Source organism: Syngnathus leptorhynchus, chromosome 8 (genome assembly GCF_054491065.1).
Source record: "Syngnathus leptorhynchus isolate UIUO chromosome 8, UIUO_Slep, whole genome shotgun sequence".
NCBI classification, from domain to species: domain Eukaryota; kingdom Metazoa; phylum Chordata; class Actinopteri; order Syngnathiformes; family Syngnathidae; genus Syngnathus; species Syngnathus leptorhynchus.
Window position 1 is genome coordinate 8887845 of NC_141202.1, and position 20910 is coordinate 8908754.

At 39.6% G+C, this 20910-nt stretch overlaps 1 protein-coding gene across 3 annotated transcripts; it reads left to right on the top strand.

The window, feature by feature from the left end:
- Positions 1-732: 732 nt before the first annotated feature.
- ibtk (inhibitor of Bruton agammaglobulinemia tyrosine kinase) lies at positions 733-18162 on the top strand. 3 transcript variants are annotated; one of them, XM_085918797.1, is made up of 29 exons: positions 733-887; positions 1341-2229; positions 2367-2463; positions 2607-2731; positions 3857-3967; positions 4083-4253; positions 4368-4485; positions 4644-4824; positions 5086-5209; positions 5670-5835; positions 5992-6145; positions 6524-6908; positions 7018-7268; positions 7342-7428; positions 7961-8043; positions 8558-8595; positions 8701-8797; positions 8912-9013; positions 9489-9606; positions 10002-10062; positions 10696-10823; positions 11157-11269; positions 11340-11485; positions 11566-11678; positions 12416-12514; positions 12599-12751; positions 13140-13337; positions 15124-15256; positions 16179-18162. In XM_085918797.1, exons 2-29 carry the CDS (start codon positions 1906-1908, stop codon positions 16302-16304), a joined length of 4002 nt encoding a protein of 1333 aa, XP_085774923.1. In that variant the 5' UTR covers positions 733-887; positions 1341-1905; the 3' UTR covers positions 16305-18162. The 3 variants fall into 3 exon arrangements, with proteins under 3 accessions (XP_085774923.1, XP_085774922.1, XP_085774921.1); XM_085918796.1 differs by having other exon boundaries at positions 5670-5847; positions 11343-11485; positions 16179-18161; XM_085918795.1 differs by having other exon boundaries at positions 5670-5847; positions 16179-18160.
- Positions 18163-20910: the final 2748 nt, after the last annotated feature.

Consider the following 20910-nt stretch of genomic DNA (forward strand, 5'->3'; position numbering starts at 1 on the left):
GAGTATTTCCATGAAGCATGGTTTGGGGCTGAAAGCAATCCATTACCACATATGGACTAATTTTAAGATTAAAAAAATTGTAAAGAACAGTTACAGTATTACAGACACAGATTGTACTGTTCTTGTTTTGTCTGCAATCAGGTCGGCATTGTAAACTGTTCTCAATGGACTTACCCGGTTAAATGAAAGTTAAATAGAAGTATTTAGTTACTATCTTTATACTTAATGTTTGATTTTATTGGCATTATCATCAGTGACTGCATTTTCAATTACCCCACATAGATTGAACCGGGTCTTAAATAAATGCAAGAAAAACGTCATTTATCCCACATAGTAATGTACAAATGTAAGCCTTAATTTGTCAGATACTTATTCGATCAACGGTGTGGATTTCTTTTCGAAAAATATCTAAGTAATGCTTACTAAATGATTAATTTGATTGACGTTGCAGAACTTCATCAATGAATTCAAAGAAATACAGGAGTCCTACATTACTTTAAGATGGTCTACTGTTGGTTGTTGTTTCTCTTTTATATGATATACATTTTATATATTTATATATATATGTATTCCTGTAACTATTCTTAATTGATGTTGGATTTCATTCAATCGGTCAAAAATAAAATTCAGCGCTGCAAAATTACTATTACGTCACAGAGCACGTCGGGGTCCCCAAAAAAGTCATCCAATAGGAGACTCAAATGCAGAATTATTGACCAATCAAAGGTCTCGTTGTTCATCGAGCGTTGTCTAACTCGGATGGGCAAGGACCCAGATACATTTACGCTTCAGCACCGTGAAAGATATTTATAGCTATGGAACAGTGGATATACATGTTTAATTTCAACGATTATACCATCTCATCTTTTTACTTTATCTAGCGGAAGGTAATGAGATTGCTTTTCATACAATTTCGTATTACGTATCGGCTATGCTAGTTTGTGATGATGTGTCAGTCAACCTACCTAGTAGCATAATATCCTTATTGAAATGTAACATGACTTACTTAATGTGAGGCGTTACTTTTGCTTGCTAGTTGCATTAAATGACGAAATTAACTAATTCGTCTGTTTGACAAAGTCAATATGATGCGGCCTGCAATTGAAACTAACCACCAGACTGCGCTTGTTACATCATAGCCAAGTTATCATGATCAATATGACAAACATGTTACTCATGCATTTGGAGTCTTAGATGCAGTTCCATTGCACTTTACGTTTACAGCCTTAAGAAGATCAAGCAGCCCAATGTTTTCCAGACACAAACCACATTTGAACCAACTTCTAAATTGTGCTGTACTTTCATCTAATGAAATCATTTGTACACTTTTTCTTTTACAGGTTTCTCCTTCAATTATGGAGTTTTAAAAAGCACAACGTGAATTTTGAGGGGAAAGGTCGGCTTTCCCCTCAAGTTGATGGTTGGACAGCAGTGTCAACGTTGAAGGAATTCGTGAATGATTTGCCTTTTGTAAATTATTTAAAGAACATGAGAGAACAAATTATTTTTTTATGATATTGTATGGTTTTGTACAGAAGACAAAACACAGGTTGATTTTGTTTATTTAGTGGTCATTATGAGGCAAAAACCTCGGCTTGTGATCTGTATTTTCCTGAAATGGTAGACTGAGCAAGTCACACAGTCTCTGGGGTTGCTAGGGTGCAGTGGAACCTCAACACAAGCACAATTCTAGCACTCCACAGCACGGCCAGCTCAACCTTTTGTTTTGTGTTATTCAATGCACTTTTCTCCCTTATCAAGAGAAGCCTTGTTTCATTACAAATTGTCACTGCAACGTGCACGAGTGATTGCTCCTGCATGTTGGTTTGTCTTTGTTTCAGTTTGTAACTTAGGATAGTGTTAAAAGACTGTAGGCCTTATTTGGAAGATTTTGGATAGCCCAGAATGAATCTGGAATTGTCAGAATGTACTCCAAAATGCCGCTCATTGCAGCATGCAAATGAGGTGATAGCAGCAATCACGAGTGGCTCGGAAGGACAGTTGCGAGCTTTCTTAACATCACACTGCCACAATGCAGCAACTTTGCGGGATGAATTTGGCCGTACAGCATTGCACCTGGCTGCCTCACTGGGAAAAAAGGCCTTACTGGAGTGGCTGCTGGAAAATAAGAAGGCTGACTTGACAGTGAAGGACAAAGAATCAGGCTGGACTCCTCTGCACCGCAGTGTCTTCTATGGACAGATCCACTGTCTTCTTTCCCTTGTCAAGGTACATGTTTAAGTTGAGATTTACTACATCAAGGTGGTCATCGATCAACAGGCTGCTGTAAAAGCTATTTAATGTGAGCTCTTAAAATTTAGCTCTAGTAAGTTTAATGAGAGTGTTTTCATGCTTTATGTGTCTAGCGCGGTGGAGTCCTCTCCACTCAGGATAAGGATGGTCTTTCAACTCTGGACCTGGTGATGAAGGACCGACCACCTCATGTTGTGTTAAAAAATGCTGGTAAATTTCATGTTTCACTTAATACTAATAAATACTCGACTTTCACATTAATGAAAGCACTGAACCATATTTGAAAATGTATATACTAATTATTGGTTGCTTCTACCTATAACTGTATTTTTTTCTCTCTCTACGCATTACAGACCCGACTGAAGTTTATACATGGGGAAATAATACTAATTTCAGCCTTGGGCATGGTAATCAAGAGAGTCGACAACACCCCGAGCTTGTGGATGTGTTTCCCAGGACTGGAGTTTATATTAAGCAGGTTGGCTTTGTGTTTTTAGCAACTTGGTTGCTCTTACCAAACATTCCGTATTTTTAGTCCCATGTTTTAAAAATGTCTGTTGCATGAGTCAAAGTGTCCTGCTTCAAATCCAAACTCACTACAGGACAGTTTGTGTTGCATAAAAATATGGCATCATCAGTTTGGCCAATGAGGACACCACCTGGGTACCCCAGCAAAACACAGTCTCCTGAGTTGTGTGTTATGCAACGATCTCTCTGGAGGAGAGAGGAAATTATTGAGCTCATACAAGAATGTCTGTTTCGTTAACGACCACATTAAACATTTCATTGATAAAGGAAGTACGTAATGATGTCAGCAGAGGGTATTGTAAATGTCAATTTTCGACTTTGGTTTGTCACTTAAGACTGTGTTTGTATGGTTAACTCCCAGGCTGTGCCAACCTGGCTTTCAATTTCCTACATTATTTGTCACATGGAGGGCTCTTATGTGTAATTGGAGAGACGGGATTCTGGCCTGTTTGGCACAGGGTGCCTTTGCTTGTGTTGAATATTTTTCCTAAAGTGCTGTCATCACTTGTCATCCTGGGTCGTTTCATGAATCCCATTGCAGCGCAGGTAGATCTAATTTCATGGTGGCGCAATGACTTTGCGGCTCCACATATTACTCCCCTTGTCGTCGTATTCCAATGCAACAGGTGCCAGAAGTTAAATATTAATTCCACATTGACATGTTTTAATTAAATGAACAACCATGATGTGTGTGAATGTCCACATCAATGTCATACTTGGCAAAACATCCTTGTGCTCTATTGAATGTTTGAGGAGAGCCATGTATTAGTAATGATGTTTACTTTTCCACTTGTCCGCCAGCCTTTTTATTGGCCAAGTATTTTACTATCACTACAAGTAGCCTTGGCTGATGGATGTGGAAAGAGATGGCGACGTCTATGATGGGGTCAAATTGGAACAAGTCTTTGTGCAAACAGCAATTTGAGAGATGAGTTGTATTTGTCCCTCCCCCGTAACGCATTTATGGATGTCCTGTCTACGCTGTAAAAGTGACCATTATTTTTATTCATTTTATTTTGAGCCTTCAAACGTGGTTAATTCAACTCGTTAATGGTTTTCTTTATCACACTTTTAGGTGGTGCTTTGCAAGTTCCATTCAGTGTTTCTGTCTCAGAAAGGTCAGGTCTTCACTTGTGGACATGGACAAGGAGGACGGCTTGGACATGGAGATGAACAGACTTACCTGGTGAGACTTTTTTCATCAATGTATAGTGCCCATCCTAGCTACGTATAAAATATCCAAGCAGCATTTTCTCTAGTTTGCACACACTCTGCTTCACCATGTTCTAACTTAACTTTAGGTTCCCCGAATGGTGAAGGGCCTGATGTCCCAACACTGCTCTCAGGTGGCAGCAGCTAAAGACCACACAGTAGTGCTGACCGAAGAAGGCAATGTTTACGCTTTTGGACTCAACACTTACCACCAGCTCGGCTTGACTCCTCCACCTGCTTCGGCACATGTTCCTAAACAGGTGAATATTAGATAGTTGTTTAAATTGTTATCTATTTATTTTTTTGTAATTATGAACCCCATAAGTCTACAAATGTCTTTGTCTTATTTAGTTGTCTAATTTTTTTGTCTTTAGGTGGTTTCCAAGACACTAAAAGGGAAGACTATAATTGGAGTCGGAGCTGGGAGGTTTCACACAGTTCTTTGGACTAGGGAGGCAGTTTATACAATGGGACTCAATGGAGGGCAACTTGGTAAGACCTGAAAAAAAAAAAAACTTGGTGTGGCTAGGTGACACAAATTATAGTGGTTAAAGATAATCCATCCGCTTTCTGTGTTAAAATGAAAGGTAAAACATTGCAGATCTATTGTGGAGTTTATTATGATGTCCACCAATTTGCTTGGTTTTCAGGTTGCCTGTTGGACCCCAATGGGGAGAAATGTGTAACAGTCCCACGGCAGGTATCTGCTCTGCACCACAAAGATGTCAACATAGCAATGGCTGCCGCAAGTAGCGGCGCTACTGTGATAGTGACGGAGAAAGGAGACGTCTACCTGTTGACTGACTACCAGTGCAAAAAAATGGCATCAAGGTCAATAAAACGCCCATCACAGCAAAAGCGAATATTTTACATACATTTTCCTCATTCTGTCATCACTAGTCATTATTTTTGCCTCCGACAGAGCATAATAATTAAAAAAAGTACATACGCACCCTGTGGGAGATTATAAAATCCCCGTTTAAATAAGAAATCAACTATATCGCACTCACTGATGTGATGCTTATAACAAGGTGATACTCTTTTCTGCTTGCTTTTGGGTAATGATGATCGTCTGATCTTGCATCCATTCAGGCAACTCAACATCAAAAAAGTCCTGGTCAGTGGTGGAAATCTCGACCATCGTGTGAACCCCAATATTCTAAGTGAGTGTGGGGGAGAAAAGTTGTCCATTCTGGCTTTGGATGAAGCTGGTCGGGTAAGTGCAGACAAAAGTAAAACAGGAAAATACTTTTCTTTGAACTAAAATGACCATGACAGCATTCATTTTTATCTGTGATTCTCAAAAATCAAATTAGTATTTGGTTTTCAAATTTTTAATTTTTCAAATAAAAAAGAAATAAAACCATTTGGATGCCTCTTCAATTGACACTCATTGTACAGCGCTACCTTGTAATTGTCTTATGGACATCAGAATCAAACAGTATACGCTCCTCTTGAGTACTTCTGATGTGACGGACACGGTTGGCTATGATTATTAAGACTTATACTGTTTTATATTTTACTGTAGCTTTGTTGTTTCTGCTGTTATCTAACATCCTATTGGTGCATAGTGGACAGATATACAAACCCAACCGGTCTTGTCTCGATGGAGGCCTATAGATGGAAATGATGACTAAGATTTTTGAGTAACTTCTGTATTTTTCCATCCCTGTCAGGTGTTCTGTTGGCGCTCCTCAGGTAGCTCGATGAGACATTGCCGGTGGGCGTATGGGCGCCAGGTTTTCATGTCCGACATTGCTCTCAGCAAAAATGGAATGATGTTTGTGACTCAGGACGGGGAGGGATTCAGCGGCGTGTGGGCTGGTGAATATAAAAAGTTTGGTGAGAAAAAAGGTACATTCAGTGAAATAGTAATAACTTTTGATGAAGCACATAAAGTTGTTACGTCTATTATTTTATCAAGAAACCTATTGATTACTTTAAAGTATTGTGCTTACGTATTCTAATAATTCTTATGTATGTGTATTCATGTATCAGAGATGAATGTAGAGGTTTGTGGACATTCAAACTTTGGCTCAGTGTTTGAGCGAATTCGTCTGGAAAAGGTTCCCTACATTCACAGAGCTGTCAGTATCACCATGGACTCCAACGGTCGAAATTTTGGAGTGCTTCAAGTTGACCCCAAAACTAGGTACATAATCATTGTATTGCATAAAAGACCAGGGGTCTGCAACCTTTATTAGCAAAAGAGCCATTTTGCCATTTGGTGAGGAAGCATAATGGGAGAAAAAACACTAGACTCAGTATTTGAAAGACTGTACACAAAGAGCATTGTAATTATTTGCAAAGTCCGCAAATTTGCATCGTGCAGAACCCACTGCTGAGAAAGGGCTTTAAGGTTGCGGATTACTGCGTTCAGTATTGTAATCCTCACGACCACTTTGTGCTCAAAACTACTGAATTGACTAAACCCAACACAAAAATAATGCCAAAGGAAAAAGATGGCTCATAAAATTATAATTTAAACGTAAATAAATTGTAAAACTTTTTTTTCCCCCCTTTGTTCCAGTTTATATGAGATTCCCAGTGTCTCTTCACCCTCCTTTGCCACACACTTCAAGAAACTTCTGGAGGAAGCAGATGAAATGGACAGTATCCATGATGTAACACTTCAAGCTGGAAATCGCACCTTCCCAGCTCACAAATATATCCTGTCAATGAGGTCTGAGTTCTTCCGTAAACAGTTTATGGCTGAGCCTTGTGGGATCAATGAGGATATTGATAAAGAAGTGAAGAAGAGTGAAGACGCTGTGGGCTGCGACTTGTTAGTTTTGGAGAACATTCCACCGGAAATGCTGGAGTACGCCCTGCACTTCATCTACACAGATAACTGTGAGCTCTTGGTGCACGGTGCGCAACCGAAACACCATGGGTCCATGATGGAACCAAGCCAGGTATGGAAAAATAATTAATATCATTGTTATTTTTGGACTATGTTCCATTAGGTCAGATTTTCATCTTCTGTTTGTGTCCTGTAAGTGCTCTCATTTTTTTTCTGGGTAGGATTCAGAGGAGGAGAGGCTTATCAGCGGCCTGCAGACCTTAGGTCTTAGAGGTCGCTCAGCACTGGAAATATACCGCTCCCTTCCCCTTGCAGCCAAAGGTGATTGTAACAAGGCCACAAGCAAAGGCTCCAAACCCAGCAAAAAGGGGAAAGGTAAAAGTGACAAAAGTACCCATGAAAGAGGGGACAACCCAGTCAAAACTTTACAGGCGGTAGCAAAGAAGCTCGGCCTGGGCATCCTGTCTGCACGGTGAGTGAAATGTTCTGAACACTACCTGACATCTTATTTATTTCACTCATGATATCTTATTTTTCTTCAACAGACTGGATGGTGTCAAATGTGAGGGCGGAAAGATCCATGTTATCGACAAGAAAACTGGCAACAAATTTAAGTTCAATCAAAATAAATGGTTGGTCTTCTGAAAATGCACTACAATGTTCCTGCACTTTTTACAAGTGATTTTTATAAGGGATTTTTACAAGTGAAGTGACTCAAAGTAGAGGTTGGCTTTTTAATTTTTTTATTCTGGGGGGATTTAAATTTATACTCCACCACACACATACATACATACATACAGTTCCCTCCTGTCTAAACGCTTGTTAGACTTAACGAATGTAACTTTTAAAATGCAAAATGTAGGATAAATAGCAAACTGCTGATCATAAGTGACAAGCTGTCGAATTTTCATGGTCTCGGTTTTTGTAAAACAAATTTCCCCTTGGAAAAAAAAATATATATATATATATATTTTTTTTTTACTAACTTAGAAGGAAGAAAAACATACCAAAATGCGTTAAGTTTGTCCTTGACAGAGTGAATCTGCAAAAATTGAACCATTAATGAGGGAACCCTGCATGATGATATCCAGAGTGATTTTTACTTGATTTGGTGAGTGTAAAAAAAAAAAAAGTAACATCCTCCTTTCTGCTTGTGGCTTGCAGCTCCTACCTATGTGATGTTACTCTGAAATCAGAAGATGGCAAAGAGTTCCCGTGCCATAAAAGTGTCCTCTGTGCGAGACAAGGTATGAAGAAAATTACACCCCAAAAACTTATTTTGGGTGTATTTTGTGTAGACTTTATAAAAATCTTTGATAAACATGATTGCATAATAATTTGGTGCACAGTGTGAAATTATATTCAGAGGATTGAATCAAATAACTTTGACTTGACTTTGACTTATTGAGCAACCCAATCTAACAAACAAAACATCAATATATGAAAACTGTTTTTTTGGGGGGGGGGGTTTTGTGTGCATGTGCTCAAGGGAATAGGTAGATGTGTGGCTGCATGCTCCCAAGGAGCCCAGTCTCTCAAAACAAGGAAGGACATTTTCACTCAATATGAACATCATGCTGCTGATTAAGCTATGTACAAACACTGCAGCTCTGCTTGTATATTTTGACTTCGACATAATAGTCTTGGGCTAAGAAATTTTTATGAAGGCGGTGATTATGTAAATTAGGAAATGGCTAACTCAGAGAAGGGCAATTAGAAAGTCAATTTTCATTTCCCCTATGTTTGTGTCAATTTCTGCAGAATACTTCCATAGTATGCTGAGCAGTTCATGGATTGAGGTTTGTTGTGCTTGTTTTTAGTAACCATCTTGCTAAACAGTTGCTTATAACCTGTCCTGGCATATCTCATTAGTTCGAGGGCTGATGCTTTGTTTCCTCCCTCAGGCAACAGCTTGTACTGCACTTCAGATGCCCACCACCTCAGACGTTCTACTTGTCATTCTCGAGTATATTTACACAGACGATTGTCCCACCATTAAAGGTAAGTGCTCACATTGTATGCTTGAAAGACATATTTGTAATTCTAAATGTTTTTATTTCCCTGGGAAATGAATACACATGAAACTCAAATGTGCTTTTCTTCTTCTCACTCCAGAGTCTACAAACGTGTTTTTTGTCTGCAACGTGCTTGCTATAGCAGATCAGCTGCTGATCACACGATTAAAGGAAATGTGCGAGGTTGTCATCACAGAGAATTGTAAGTCATGTTTGTATTTTTAAAATTTCTCTTGCTAAAGTAAACTTTAACCCAGGTTCTCTGCCGTATTCTTTATATAATGATCAACATAGGTCATAGAAATATTACAATTGTAAATACTTTTTGATATTGCTCTTCAATATACAACTTGTTTATTTTTGCTACATATTGGTGAAGAATAAGCCAATGTTATTAATCAAAATATTCTGTCAACCTGTGAGTTAGTGACAAAACTAATTGGCACTAATGTATTGTATGGGCCATCACTATTCTTATATTCTAGTTAACGAGTGAGGCTTCCATCCTTTTTCATCAATCTCAGAGCGCTGCAATTTTGATCATGCTTTTGACTGAAATTGACGTCAAAGCGCCCTTGCGCTCATGCTTTAAATGTTACCGCTCTGTTTTAACTTAACTTGATGAGAAACTGATATTCTTGTGCCTGATGGTAACCTTTCTAATGTGCTCTTTCCAGTAACCCTGAAAAATGCAGCAGAGCTGCTGGAATTTGCCTCCTTGTACAACGCAGAGCAACTTAAACTCTCCTGCTTTCAGTTCATTGTGCTGAACATGGCTGTGCTACTCGAGTCAAAGTGAGAACCAGAATAGCTATGCAGTGGCATCAATTGTCTTTCTAAACCGTCAGTTCTCTGGAAGTATTGCAGGCGTCGAGCCGAAACCTCACAATCTGATAGATTGAACATTTTCTCACAAATCCATACTCTTCGTCAGTTTGCACTCCACACGTGTGTGTGTGTATGTTTTTTTATATTGAATGTGAAAATGTCTTGGTCTCTTTGATGATACAATGTTATTAATTTTAACAATAAGCATGCTGTTCTTTTGGTTTCCTGAAGTGAAGGTTATAGAAATATCTGCCCAACGCCAGCGATACAATATATAGAGTTGGTATTGGATGAATAGTGAGCTATTTTTATTACTTGTGTCTCTACTCTATATGATATATTATTTTCTGTGATATCTTTAGAGCACTGGATTGTCTTAGTGATGAAGTGCTTCTGGAGCTTTCTACAGCCTACAAGGGGATGGTCAGTCACCTAACATCTGTCCTATAAATTTTGCCACTGCTGTTTTTATATCGTATAGATAAAGATGTGCTCTAAGAAAATGTTATTCTTAGAAACTTAATTCAGAGGTATTTTCTATCAGAGATTATGTACCAATTTGTATTTATTTTTTAAGTATATTGACTTTATCGCTGCCGTTGGTGTTTTGTTGTTTTTCCATCAACTTCAAGTTCAGACACTCAAGGAGGATGTGTGAATAATGAACAGGGCTAGTCGAGGAAAAACATTGGAAAATGGTAAAAACAGTGTGTGTTAAGCCAGCCTTAGACAACTTTAGCCCTGAAAATGACACCTTTTAAATCATGTTTCAAATCATGCCTTGAACAATGCTGAACAATTATTCACCTTTGTAGGGCATTTGCAATGATAAGTTATAGGTGTCATTTTGTCCACAGCCACTATCATGGGTGGGTGTTGTCAGAAAGAGCATCAAGTGTAAAAACTTGTCATCCACTATGGTGACTTCCAATTTATAGGGGCTAAACCAAACAACATCAGGAGTCATTTGAGGAAATTTGTTTTTTTTGGGGGGGCGGGGGCTGACGGTTTATAAATATTTATTATATGAATTTAAATTTTTACATCTGATTTCAGATCCCAGCAATGCGTAGGAGAATTGTCACTCCATATCCTGATGCCCCAGATCTGAGGATGTACGAAGATGAGGATTTTGACTTTGCCTTCAGCTCGAAACTAGAATCTGAACTGGACCAATCCCGCAGGTACACAGGACTAAAGGGCCCCTGTAATAGCCTGAATAGTTAAACTCCTTTTGCCTTAGCCTTCCCAACCATTGACAGCAATCACAATATATTATCATAAAATAACTAAATCAACTCCTGTAACTAAGAACACATGGACAATAAAGAGCAAGACAGGGTTTTTCTTATTTTCATGCTTTTAATATAGTATCATTTTGGTATCAGTATTGAGGTATGATATACATTTATCTCAGTAGCATGACAACACAACAAACAATACTGAAAAACATGTGTTCCTCTTAAGAGAAAATGTAAATGTTTGCTTTTGAATAATTAAAAACCCTTCATCCACAGGGAAGTACTATTGAAGAAAGCCAAGATGAAGGCCAAAAAGAAACCAAGGCGACGCTCTGACAGCTCAGGAGGTTACACTCTGTCTGATATTATTCAAAGCCCCCCTGCTACAGGTGTGGTTGCACAGACACTCACACAAGCTTGAAATGTAAACGTTTAGTGACATGCACTTATTGCTCTCAGCAGTTTCCCCATGCCTGGTGAAGGCACGAAAAGGCACCTCCACAGAGTCACTGCAGGAGCTGCTCACGTCAGACTCGGAGGGGAGCTGCATTGGCCTGGGTAGCCCCAGAGATGTGCAGTCACCAGTATTTCATGACAGAGCTGTGGTTAGTGTTGGATTGCTATTAGTGTAATGGGCACATGTTGTTGTTAAAAACTGGAAAATAATTTGGTTTCTTTTCCACAGGAGGAGAGGGTCTCGTGTCCGAGGATGAAGACTCCACCCGGTACATTAACAAGGGATGGCCACCCACCTCCCCCTAGCTCTGGTCCAAAAGATATTCCAAAGACCCGTTATGGGTAAGATAGACACTACTGAATTTTGTTAGTTCATCCCATTAAGCAGACTTTGCCAAACCTTTTAAGCCACACGCCCCATTTAACATCCCTGCGGATGTGCCCGCCTCGCGCACACAGATTTGGGCTTGTAGATGGTGGGATCAACATGCGAGTTGCCAAGTTCTGTGACTTAAGGAAAAATGTCTTGCATGTGTATGAACAGTAGATATTTTGTTCAGCCGTTGTGCGTACATAGTCTTCTTGTTAGAATCTTACGCACTCTTTGATAAGTGAGACCCCAGGCCCTAAGAGATAAACTTGTGACACCCTAGCCACAACAGTCCATCAGTACTCACATGAGTAATCTATTGATTTTTGTATTTTTTTTTTTAAACTAGGACAATGTGCTGTAACAGAACAGGGAATTTCCCAAAATGTTTCAACAAGGTTTAGAATTGGAATTTTGAAACAGGACTATTTAGAGAGAGTTTAAATGATCCTTCCAGCTGACCAAATAATGATTTCATAATCTTGTGTGTTTCAATAGATTTCTCTAGAAATACCAAGCATCTGACAATCAGTTATTGCACAGGAATAATAAGCAGGCTTGAGCTATGATGCAAGAAAGTAATTTGAAGTGCAGCTATTTTTCTCCTGCATTATTTTTAAGGGGTGGTTAGGACAACGTTTCCTGCCAAAGTTAACAAATTTAATTCTACTGTAGTCCTGTGGTCTGACTGTGTTACTTCAATTTGTAGACCTTCCCATCCACCTCCAGTCTTAGATCTTAGAACCATCATGGACATGGAAGCTAACTCTCTGCAGACCCTTAAAGCAGCTCCTAAAAGCCTCGCAAGGTAAAATATCATAAAATGTATTTACATAGCTGCTGTTTGCAGTGCACATAACATTTTTGGTATGCCCACCCACTTTGCCTTCAGTGTCACTCCCCTCTGCAAATATTCTCCTGGTTCTACAAAACTGTCCCAAAAGCAAAGGAAGATGTTGTCCTTGGCCAATAAAGAGACCACTGTGGAGTCCACGGCATCCAAACCAACCTTCACGCCTTGCAAGAACAGTAGTGGGAAGACCTGGTGAGCGTGCTCCAGGATTCATCCATCCATTTTCAATATAGCTTGTCCTCTTGAGTTTTTGTGCTCATAAAACTTTGCCACCCTCTTGACATTTTGATCTCAAGGAGCTACTTTATGTGCATTGAGGAGTTTCACTTAAACAACAATTGTGCTTTGCCACCATATTGCGACATAGTATATAAAATTAACAACTTTTTAGGCTTGGTGTCAATTGTCATCAGGGCTTGATCCCCGAGCTTCTAGGAAGAGAGGTGGTTCATTTCATTATCGCCATACATGGTTTATGTTGTGCCTTATTCATGTGCGTTATGTCTTATCATTCAATTTCAGCAAAGATCCACCATTTCAGTGTGTTTCAGTTTTCTCCTCCATCCTTTTCCATGATCAGGGCAACATCCCTCCAATCCCAACCATCACCTTACTCATTTCGGGCATTGCTCGAGGAGGAGGAGAACATACTCATCAAAGCGGGGCAGCCTGGGACTCACAGGGGCCAAAGTGCTCAAGCGTTCCCTGTCAGTGTCACACCTGTTAGTAGGAGAGTGGCGTTCAAATCCACTGACAGCAGTGAGGTGGAGAAACCTGGGTAAGTTAACTACTTGTAGTGTGTTCTGCTATCACTGGGAGGCGCTGTTGTCACAAAACAGTACTTTACTCAATACTGTACAGAAACCAGTGATTCCCAACTACTGGGGCAAACACAAGGGGTCATTGGGTGTACCATAGGAAATGGTCCAATTTCACTTAATTGGTACCGCCTTATGTGTCTTCCTACAATGGCTCTGAATTCAATTTGTTAAATTGTCCCGAAAGTGACATAACATTGAAAAGTCAACATTATTTGAGCAAATACATGTGACACTTTAGGGGGGGACGTTTTTTTTTCCTCTTGAAAAACACGTGCTTTGGTTCAATGAAAGTTCGGAAACACTGGTCTAAATCACAAGTTCCCCAATAAAATTACATGCAAAAACGAATATTGAAAATATTTAACTCACTACTTGTAAGTGAAGTGAAGAAAATGGAACTCCAGTGGAAGTAGGTTGACCCAGCTCAGTGATGGTCAGCATGGTTGACCTGACCTTAGACAAAGAGTCAACCTGACTTAAAACCAAACAAACAAAAACCACTTGTGTCGAAAAAGGCCTCCCCTATGTACCCGCACACAACTATTAAGATGGGTTTCCATATTTAATATTTTTGAAAGCCTGTGACCCTTTGAGGCGGAAATCTTATCATTTTTTCCTTAGTTCCTGCTCGTCCGGAAAGTTGCATCTCTGCTATCATACTTGTGCTGTATGTTTACCCTGCAGCAGATTTTCAAGGAGTACTCCAGATGTTAAACAGCTGTGTGAGTCTCGAGTGAAACTCGTGATTGTAATAAGAATTGATAAGGGCACCCGTCATGTCACATTATATCATACAGAAGAGGGAGCAGGTATCTGGTTTCTTTTCCTTGAAGACTCAAGAAACAGCCGCACCAATCACACCAGCCCCGTGTTGTGTTCGTTGATATGCATTTCTAGTCTCAGGATCTTAACCCCCCCTTTCGTCTGTTTTTTGAATTAATTACTTTCTGCGCTCACTACATAGATTTTACATATGAAACTATAGCAAGGATGAAGAAAAAAAAAAAAAAGCAAAATGTAGTTCAGGTCATTTTCAGTACATTGCATCATATGTGTCTTTGTTAATTTGTGTTTCTTTCACTGATCCATTGTTATTCACCAATTTTTTTTTACTTTGTTTCTGTTTTTGTGTTTAGGCCAAAGCAATAACAGCATTGCTTTGGCGCTATCATGTGACATGTAAAGAAAGTGTGTTGAAGGGAGTGGATTTTTTTTTTTTTTTGCTGCCATCTTTTGGCAATTGAAAAACTTTTCTTCAGGGGTTGGGTGTCAATTACTTGCAGATTTTTGGCATTTGCAGCAGGACTTAGTCCCGTCTCCCTGTGCATAGGAGTTACTGTATTTTGTCATGTCAGAATTTTTATTCGACTTGAAAAGCCAAATAAATGCCTAACCATGTAACAACGCAGACAACTTAAATGTCACCAAAAATAGACATTCTGGTCTATGAAACAGTTTTTGAACACAGTGTTTCAAGTGTCGTGTGGTAAAATGACTGCCGTCTTTTCTTATCCAAGTTTGAGATCATTTAAAGCTCAACAATCTTGTCTTAATAGTGTTGGAAATGAAATACACACCACACAAATGGAGATTCAGGCTGGGTTACACAGTGACACCCTATTAAATGGGCAGTTTTTTTTTCCACACACAGAAGCTCATCAGTATATGTTCACATAACCCTTTGTCCTCCCACTGAGACATACACCGTCTCTTTCCTCATACTTCACCCGTCTCTCCTTTCAGGCCTTGGGTGAAGGGAGCAGTCGGTAGCCCACCCCTCCCCTCCCTGGTGACCTTTGCCTCCATCGTAGAGGAGGAGCAGCAGCAGGAAGCGGCGCTAATCCGCAGCCGAGAGAAACCGCTGGCACTCATCCAGGTAGCACGGCTTGCCTGCGTGTGGTAGTGCTTTCTTTGAACGACACATGCCATGACACACCACAGCCAATGTCTCCCTTTCCCTTTCTGGAAGACTATATTCCAAACACGGTTGGAAAAAAATCATTCCAGCCAGCCTTCTTTCAGCACCTTCTGAAGCCTTTTTTTTTTTTTTCTCCCCCCAAAGACTATGGTTCACATCGTGCTTTTATCGCCGGGCTTACTTTCCAGGCCCACCTGAGTTAGATGAGAATTTACTATATAGAGACTCTTTTTTTGGAGGTAGTTCTACTTCTCCATGCTCTTGCTTAAATTAAATCAAAGAAAAGGCAGTATATTTATGAATCCCAGTTGAAGATTATTGTAATACAGACCCAAAACAAAATTAAACAAACTGAAAAAATAATTGTATAATTTAAAATGTATATTTTAACGCCGAAGTGTTCAACCAAAGCACATTTTATCATTAAATTCTGCTCTCTTAATGCTAATGAACAATACAAAACACCGCAGCTAACCGGTGGGCCAGATTTTGCAAGTGGGTCACTATTCGATGACCCTGCAGTAGACTGTAAAAGCTTCAAAAGAAATGTCGGCAATATTGTGGGAGCGGGAACAATGAGATGTGATGTAGTGGCGTTCAGTGTAAATTGCCTGCCTCCCTTTCCCTCTGTGGCAGACAATTTTCTGACCGCGTTTGGTTGGAAAAAAAGGTTGGCTAAGTTATATTACTGCCAGCCTTCTTTCATCACCTTCCTAAGACCCCCTATGACTTTCTGTTTGTCATTATCAAAAATGTGAATTCTGATCCATCTTTTAGTGTCAGCACTTTTTCTTTTCACCCTCAGAGCGAGTGTGGTTCTCCTGCCCTCAATTTTCAATACGTCTCCTTTCCTTGACTTTCTGTTCTTCTCTACATATAGATTGAAGAGCGGGCTATTCAAGACCTTCTGTTCCATTACAAGGCTTATGACAACCCTGATGAGCTGATCTTGGTGGAGAGGGCCTCCCCGGTCCCCATGGCCGCCCCAATATGGAACAAACACTGATTACTTGCCACAACATGGCAGTAAAATGAGAGGATTGTTGGCAGTATTCTAATGTCATGCGCTCATAGATTAGAAAACGATTCTGCTTTCTGCATTGTTACATCAAGTTGTCATCGTGCGCTGCATTGTGCCGTCGTCACAGGGTGAATGTTGTCAAAAATATGAAAATGTAATCCCTCTGAGACGTTGGAGGATGAACCGTTTTTTAGGAATTGCTCACATGGTTTAAGTTAACGTTTCCCAATTGTTTTTGTGATGTGATGTTGCCAAAGAAACCAAATTGAGATGGAAGTGTTTTGATTTGGTGGAAGCTCTCCAGAGGAAGTTTGGAGTGCCAATTAGAACTAGAAAATGACAACATTGACTGCTGTTTTATCTGATTGATTTGCAGAGACGTTATGATGTCGATACAAAAGTGAAGTCAATCAAAACTCTTCCAAACCATGGTTTGGTGTGTTCAAGTGACATAATACATATTTTGCAGGGTGGATTTTGTGGAGATGCCTCCATGGTTGCAAGAAGGTGCTGTGATGTTATTAGATTAAATAAGCTATAACAGAATCTCCTTACCTTTATCCTTATGTCCTGATTTACATATTTTAGTTTTTGCTTCAACCAGTATAGGCAATGTAGATACCTCAGTTAGACCTTGTGATATTATGTTTGTGTGATTGGATTGTCTTTGTATTAAAGAGACTCAAAGATGAAAAAATAGCATGCAATAAAGTATCTCACCTGTGCAATGACCCAGTGGAAACGTGAGTGGAACGATATAATAGGAGGCTGAGGGGAAAACTGTGATGTCTTTAATGTCGTTCATTATTTCCCAGCCTTTTTCCTTTTGGAGTGCACAATGTCTAGATCTTACTATAAAAAAATCGTAGCCTCCTGACACATTGGCTGCCCTGCATGAGCCACTAACAATTTGCACATCTCGGCCTGTAATTGACTGTGATGACCCTGATCTGAACACCGCTTGCGGTAATTTACCGCTGATATTAGGTGTAATTACAAGTAAAACATCACATCAGAAGTCAGGGAGAGAGTGCTTGTGAGGGAAATAATAATTCCTCATTAGTGTGTATTTAGCTGGAGTATTTTTTCATCAGGTTATGTAGAATCAAAGTAGTAGTATACAGTGGGATGACATCGGTCTAACGTGAAAGAAATAGGTTTGAAAAATAAAGGACCAAGTCTCTGCTATTTATTGCATATCATTATGTTATTCCAAAAAAAAGGTAAATGATGATAAATAGGTATTTCAACTGTTAGTTCCAGTCGGAGAAATCTCATCACACTCCACCCTGGAAATTCTTATTTCTAGACTGGAATAGAGAAGGTGTCCAGCCATCAAAGGTAACTAGCCTTTTATTGTTTCAGGGTGTGCCGATTTATTTAAGATGGTTGATTTGAGGACAGTGCATGCAATCTGTCACTTGGGAGATGGGGGAGGACAAACTCTGGCCATTTTTCCAGTCAGCCAGATGGAAAAGTTGTGAGCACGTCCTCCAAACTGTTAGAATAACTTCTCTCTTATTTATGGTCAGAGGGGGAAGTTCAAGACATTCAATGCAATAACTTCCTACCTTCTGTATAGTGCCAAGTGCAAGCCCTAATGAGTGAATTCAGAATTCACATTCATCCTATTCGACTCTGCATTTATCAAACTTAATATTTATGCTGATGTGACACAATCTAGGATGCAGTCGAAATGAGTAAATGGAAATTTCTGTTCAACCCAATAAAAGCATGCATCTTGCTGCCAGGATTTTACAGAAGCAACAGGGCAGAATTTGGCCCACTTGCCCTATACCAAAAAAGGAAGCTATTACATCTGCGGACATAAAAGAAATGTGTATGAGAAGATAATTAAAAATTACTCATTAATCACTCATCTAGTTCTTATTTTGTATCTTGCACATCATTTATGATGCAAATGTCTGTCTGCAGGTCCAAGTTACATATTCATTTCAAATGTGTATGAGAAGACAATTAAAAATTACTCATCAATCACTCATCTGGTTCTTCTTCTGTATCTTGCACATCATTTATGATGCAAATGTATGTCTGCAGGTCTAAGTTACATTTCATTTCAAATGACTCATATCCAGTGTGGATGTGTTTACATTCACCTATATATTAATAACTCTCCATACATCAACACAAAAACATGGATGCAAACAATAATATTATACAGACATCCTGTTTTTTTGCCTGGGCATCCTCCATCCCCCCCCCCTTCTGATTTAAGGTGATTTGGGGAAATTGTGTGTGCAGTACATACAGTACTTGTATATTAATATATTGGTCAAAGGAGGGCCTGCTGAGCCTTCAGGTATAAATACAAAAACACAAACACAAACAGTAAATGTTTTTTTTTTTCCCCCTGCCTATTTCGGATTAAATAAATGAGCCATCAATTTTGCCATCGCACAGTTGGTCTACTTTACAGCAGAAGCAATTTTTCCATCCATGACATAATCAACTCATCTGGGCAACATCCACCATTTACAAGCCAAGGAAGGGCTACAGGATCTGAAACAAACCAAAATATGATAAGCAGAACTGCATTGTTTTTTATTTTTAGGCATACAAGTACAGTGTTAGTATCACTTAACAATGTCAATATAAAATAAGTCATTTTGTAGCTTGTTAATAGTTATTTACTCTCAATTTAAACACTGACTTGTTGGCCACTTCCTTTTTGTCGTTTCAGTCGAGAGGTTACGAATCAGCCAGTCTTTTAATTGTATTTAGTGAGCACTGAGCTGGTTAGTTTTGGATTACCTGACCCCTCCATGGCCATCATTCTGTTGGCAACAAGTCAGACATAATTAAGGGTTTAGGAAACCATTTACTCCAGGCCTGGCAGAACATGAATGCTGCAGGTTGGTGACGTATGCTCTTCGAGACACGTGCCAGTGAACATCTGTGACGTCTCCATGTCTGGTGACGCACGCATACACACACACACTCACACAAACACGTGTGTGTATTCTATCTATCTATCTATCTATCTATCTATCTATCTATCTATCTATCTATCTATCTATCTATCTATCTATCTATCTATCTATCTATCTATCTATCTATCTATCTATCTATCTATCTATCTATCTATCTATCTATCTATCTATCTATCTATCTATCTATCTATCTATCTATCTATCTATCTATCTATCTATCTATCTATCTATCTATCTATCTATCTATCTATCTATCTATCTATCTATCTATCTATCTATCTATCTATCTATCTATCTATCTATCTATCTATCTATCTATCTATCCATCTATCCATCTATCCATGCATCCATCCATCCATCCATCCATCCATCCATCCATCCATCCATCCATCCATCCAAATCCATCTATCTATCGTTTCACAATCGCTCCCGTCTGGTACCCATTCAATGATGGCCGTATCATCCGAGAACTTCTGCAGGTGGCAGTGGTCTGGTTGTACCTGAAGTCTGATGAATCGAGGTTAAACAGGAACGGTGAAAGAACAGTGACCAGAGGCAGACTACCACATCAGACACACAACAATGAGACTTTACATGCTGTTTGTGAGGTAGTTGATGATCCATGCAGTAAACGACTTGTCCAATCCGACTCCCCTCCAGTTTCTCTCTCAGCAGTACAGGCTGGATGGTGTTGAACTCACTGGAGAAATTAAAGAACATGACCTTCATAGCGTTTCCCGTCTGCTCCAGATAAGAGAGGGATCTGTATAGCAAGTGGCTGACAGCGTCTTCCACTCTGATGCTGGGCGAACTGCAGGAGGTCCAGCGCTGAGCTCACCAGCGGGCGGAGGTGTTGCAGGATGAGCCTCTCCATGGTCTTCATTAGATGATTGGTCAGGGCCACAGGTCTGTAGTGATTGGGCTCCCTGTAATCTTTGGCACCGGAACCACACAGGAAATCTTCCACAATTCAATTTAAATATAAATATCTGCTTCGAGCACAGTGACTTCCAGGTACTTTAGTGTGTTCAGACAGATGATTCCAAACTGAAGTACCGAATTTACAGCATGTCTGTAAAATTTAGTGGTCCCTAAAGGGTCTCAGTAGAATGTGACTTCTTTGCTGCCAACAGACCTGCAGGTTCGGACAGGGGACTTACAAAAGGCCCTGTAATAAGTCAGATGAAGTGAGATGGTTCTCCCTATCTCACTTGCGAAACATGATCCACTTTGTAACCTTTAGCTTTAATCTACAAGATGAAGATGAAACCAAACAAACCACATACTTGCTGTCCGTCAGGGTTCAAACACAACTGAAGTAAGGAATCCTCTTTGTTGAACTGATTACTGCTGCTTCTCCCCTCCAGAGACCCTTACATTCAACGACAAGAACGATTCTGCAGATTTTTTTTAACGACTATGTCTGAAGCATTTTGATTGAAAAGTAGGAAGGAAATGACATTATTGTCAGTCATGCGTCTGGTACACAATGTCAACTAAATCAGCAACACATGGAAATCTAAGGTAAAACTATCTCCTGGAATTCCAGTTATCTCTGTGAAGGGAGATTGAAGAGGCACAGAAGGCAACATAAATGAGTGGCGCTTTGTTTTCTAGTCATGCAGTTAATCATATTTTAT